The sequence below is a fragment of the Diabrotica virgifera genome, chromosome 4, assembly GCF_917563875.1.
Source record: "Diabrotica virgifera virgifera chromosome 4, PGI_DIABVI_V3a".
NCBI lineage: Eukaryota > Metazoa > Arthropoda > Insecta > Coleoptera > Chrysomelidae > Diabrotica > Diabrotica virgifera.
In genome coordinates, this window is record NC_065446.1 from 158,230,460 (window position 1) to 158,235,458 (window position 4,999).

At 40.0% G+C, this 4,999-nt stretch overlaps 1 protein-coding gene across 1 annotated transcript; it reads left to right on the top strand.

The window, feature by feature from the left end:
• Nucleotides 1-439: 439 nt before the first annotated feature.
• LOC126883719 (uncharacterized) lies at nucleotides 440-1,578 on the top strand. The gene is made up of 3 exons (XM_050649381.1): nucleotides 440-519; nucleotides 658-964; nucleotides 1,033-1,578. Exons 1-3 carry the CDS (start codon nucleotides 440-442, stop codon nucleotides 1,426-1,428), a joined length of 783 nt encoding a protein of 260 aa, XP_050505338.1. The 3' UTR covers nucleotides 1,429-1,578.
• Nucleotides 1,579-4,999: the final 3,421 nt, after the last annotated feature.

Here is a 4,999-nt window from a genome sequence, read left to right on the forward strand (position 1 = left end):
TTCTGTGACTAAGTTCAAATGTATCAGTTTGACTTTCGAGAAAATTGCTTATCCAGTTTACATTTCGTTCAAATGATGATTTGCATGTACCAATCTCCCTCTTCAGTGCGTCCATAATTAAAATATATAAAATTTAAAAAATTAAAATATTGATTGTCCAGTGACAATCTGTAAATATTGTGATTTTAACGGTACACAAAGAGAGATCGTGGTTGAAAATATAGTGAGTATGTAGTGTAAAAAGAAATAAAAATTATGCAAAATATTTAAAAAGGAGATGAGCAGATATATATAAAAAATAAAGAGTAAACAAATAAATTGTCCTTTAAAAACACATGCGTACACAAACTTATTGAGTTAATGATAAAATGTGGAGTAATATTTAAGGAAATAAAATAAAAGTTCATAAAGTTTTTTATTATTGCGATGTTACCTTAGTATGCGTCAAGAAAGCGTTGTTCTTGAAGAATGGGACGGTGTCAGCGTGGCGGCGGGCAGCGGGAGCAGCACCAGGCCGAGGTGGAGGCGATCAGCGGGACAGCAACGGTCCAAGTTGGAGGCGGTCAGCGGGACAGCAAACGGTCCAAGGTGGAGGCGGTCAGCGGGACAGCGACGGTCCAAGTTGGATGGCAATCAGCGTGAGAGCAATGGTGCAAGGTGGGGTCGATCAGCGGAACCGCAACGGTCCAAGGTGGAGGCGTTCAACGGGACAGCAACGGTCCAAGGTGGAGGCAGTCAGTGGGACAGCGACGGTCCAAGGTGGAGGCGATCAGCGGGACAGCAACGGTTCAAAGGTGGAGGCGGCCAGCGGGACAGCAACGGTCCAAGGTGGAGGCGATCAGCGGGAGAGCAACGGTCCAAGGTGGAGGCGGTCAGCGGGACAGCGACGGTCCAAGGTGGAGGCGATCAGCGGGACAGCAACGGTCCAAGGTGGAAACGGTCAGCGGGACAGCAATGGTCCAAGGTGGAGTCGATCAGCGGGACAGCAACGGTCCAAGGTAGAGGCGGTCAGCGGGACAGCAACGGTCCAAGGTGGAGGCGATCAGCGGGACAGCAACGGTCCAAGGTAGAGGCGGTCAGCGGGACAGCAACGGTCCAAGGTGGAGGCGATCAGCGGGACAGCAACGGTCCAAGGTGGAGACGGTCAGCGGGACAGCAAGGGTCCAAAGTGGTGGCGATCAGCGGGACAGCAACGGTCCAAGGTGGAGTCGATCAGCGGGACAGCAACGGTCCAAGGTGGAGGCGGTCAGCGGGACAGCAACGGTCCAAGTAGAGGTAATACGATCACCGGAACAGCCGATAACGATTCGATTCAATTTCAACACCGCGAGCCTTGCTTCTGGGTATGCAGACGATTCTTTGAATCGTCCCACCAGGGGTACCAAATTATGTGTAGGACGCTTCACCTGTGGTAAAAGGACCTGGTGAATATCTCCTGTCCTTCACACAAGAGGGGAACCAGCTTCTATAGTGGTTGATATAATTAGACTCTGATATTCTTTGTTGAGTCGAAGCAAGGTGTAAATCGGTGTTGAAATGATTAAAATACGTGTGGTATAATTAGTTTATTTAACACAAACACTAATATTTACAAGTATTGTACAAAATAATTATTATTGTGTTTACTACAACAAAAACATACATAAATTTGCTATGTACAATTGACAGTAAAGTGAACCGCGATTTAAGAGTGAAACATGTGATTAATAACGAGTGAGAGAAGATTCGCGTGAAAAACCGTGTAATGTGATAGGAAAATGCGAGACGTGAATACTTTCAGAGTTGAGCGAGAGACGCGACCGATTATTTCGGTGGTTGACGAATAAGTGATTGAGAGACGAGAGACTAAAAACGACTTAGGCATAAGGATTCCTTTTTCCTTTGGGTCCCCAAAAAGAAGTGGAACTCATTCATCAATGTCCTATGCGTGTCTAATTTACGTTCAGAAATAAACAGAAGGTTTAATTTAGTCCAGTAACGACAAAGGCCTTTATTGGTTTAAGGATACATAAATCCGACAGCAAGACAGCTTCACACATTGTCAAGTTGAAAGAATTGTTCTTAATTTCGATCCAAACCCTGGGAACCGGATATATCTTAACCTAGAATGTTTTCGTAGTGCACGGGTCCTTGTATCGCCGACTGAAATGGGAGGCCACGGGACAAGCAAATGTTTTCTCGGAATTGGTTAATTTTGGAAGCTACAAAGGGCAGATGTGTTCGTTTGAAATTATCAATGATTCGACGAATTTTATTAAGATTCTTATATAAGTAGAAATGATAATTAGCTTTATGTTAGAAAATCTAACAGATACTTAAAATTATTGGAAAAAGAAGATTGTGACTTATCCTATTATATTAGTCATCACCCTGTAATAAAATTAGAGAGTTTAAGTACACCTATACGTATCGTATTGGATGCATCTTGCCCTTCAGACAGTGATGTCTCCTTGAATGATTTATTGCATAGCGGGCCTAAACTGCAGGCGGACATATGCACTTTATTAATAAATTTTCGGCTTTTTCCAGTAGCATTGAGTTCGGATTTAAAAAAGATGTTTTTACAAATAAAATTAGTACAAGATCACTGGCGGTTTCAAAGAATATTATGGAGATTTGATCCAAACGAGGAAATAAAAACGTATGAATTTACGGTGGTTGCGTTCGGTTTAAGGTCGTCACCTTTTTTAGCGCTACGGACGGTTCAGCAATTGATAAATGAAGATGGCAAAGATTATCCTTTAGCTAAAAAATATATTTCTTCGGGGCTATATATGGATGATTTTTTAACGAGTGTTCCGGACGAAATTGAAGCTAAAGAATTATATAATCAATCGGTAAATCTCTTCAAAGGTGGTTGTTTTGACTTAGTTAAATGGTCGACTAATTTGGACAATTTGTTATCAGAAATTCCGCTGGAAAAACGTTTACAAAATTCGGTTATCCGAATTACAAAAAATATTACAAAATCCCTCCGCAGAGGGATGTTTTGAACTATAGGTTAACCACCCCCGATAAAAATTGTACAAAACGTAAGATTTTATCTCTTACTGCAAAATGTTATGATCCTATTGGTCTGATTGCTCCATTTATTTTGCATTTAAAGTTAATGATCAGGGAGTTATGGCAACTAAAATTGGGTTGGGATGACTCACCCCCGGATACGATTAAAAAATCATGGGAAAAGGTATGCAATGAATGGCAAGATTTTTCAAAATTTGAGGTCCCTAGACATGTAGGAGCCATGAGGGATGTTCCGATTATGATTTTGGGGTTTGCGGATGCAAGTCAAGACGGTTACGGTGGGGTAGTTTATTTAAGGGTTGTAAATTCTAGCGGTGAAGTGAGTGTGAGACTGGTTGCTGCAAAATCGAGATGTGCACCTTTAAAAAAGACCATGACCATTCCGAAGCTAGAATTATGCGCGGCTTTGTTGTTATCATCTTTGCTGAAATTAATATTTGAAAATTATAGCAAACTTACTCATATTTCACAACTAGTTGCGTATTCTGATTCGACCACGGTGGTGAGTTGGTTAACTTCGGCAAATACCAAAGATATTTTTGTAGCTAATCGAGTGCAGCAAATTAAAGAAAACCTTCCTAATATTTCATGGCAACATATTGAAGGTAAAAATAATCCCACGGACTGCTTGTCAAGAGGGTTGACACCCTCACAATTAATAAATCATGAACTTTGGTTACAAGGTCCTAGTTGGATAAAATTACGGGAATCGGACTGGCCTTCTTCAATATTAGAATCGGATATTTCGGAGGTTAAGGTTTTGAAATTCATCCCTTACTTGAATTGGTTGAACGTCATTCTAGCTGGCATAAAATTTTACGGATTACGGTTCGGGTTTTAATGTTGTTAAAATTAATTCCTGTGCAAAAATTAATTACGGCTACTGCGCTAAGAACAGCAGAATGTTATTTAATTCAGTTAAAACATTTTGAAACTGAAATAAAAATGATAAAAGAAAACAAACAATGTAAAACACAGCTTAAGAAATTACGGCCATTTTTACAAGACGGTTTACTTATGGTGGGGGGACGACTTAATAATTCATCCCTTAGTTTTTCGGGAAAACATCCACTAATTTTACCGGGAAAAGAAACGTTAGTTGAACGGATTGTTGATTTTTATCATATAATTTATATGCATACGGGGGCATATTTGCTTGAAGCTTTATTGCGTCAAAAGTATTGGATTCTTGGGGCAAGAAATCTTATAAGAAATCGGGTTTTTAAATGCAATCGTTGTTTTAGAAATAAACCGAAAATTTTGACACCGCTCATGGCAGATTTACCGGTATCGAGGGTTACTGCTACTAAACCCTTTTTACACGTAGGGCTTGACTATTTTGGGCCAATAAATATTACATTAGGTAAAAAACGTAATGCGGCGGTTCATAAATCGTATTGTTTATTAGCGGTTTGCTTAAGCACAAAAGCGGTTCATTTAGAATTGGTGAGTTCTTTAAGCACACCACATTTTATGCAAGCATTTAAAAGACTTTTAGCAAGAAGGGGCCCATGCAAGGTTTTGTATTCTGATCAGGGATCATCTTTTGTTTGTGCGAAAACGGTTTTAAGTGAAATTAATCGGTTTGCTAGTTCGGAAGAATATCAAAATGCACTGTTATGTGAATTAAATTTGAACGGTGTGGAATGGAAATTTATAAGTCCACAAAGTCCGAGTCACGGGGGTCTTTGGGAAAGTAATATAAAGAGCGCTAAGTCGCATCTCTATAAGGTCATAGGGGATCAGTTGTTAACATATGAAGAGTTAAATACTCTATTAATTCAAATAGAGGCAATCTTAAATTCGAGACCTCTTTGTCGTCGACCAACTGATTCATCTCAAATATCGGTATTAACTCCATCACATTTTTTAAATTTAACACCGTTAGGAAGTTTGCCGGCCGACGATTTAACAGATTTAAATATAAACCGGTTAGATAGGTTCCAGTTAATCGATCGAATGGTGCAAGATTTCT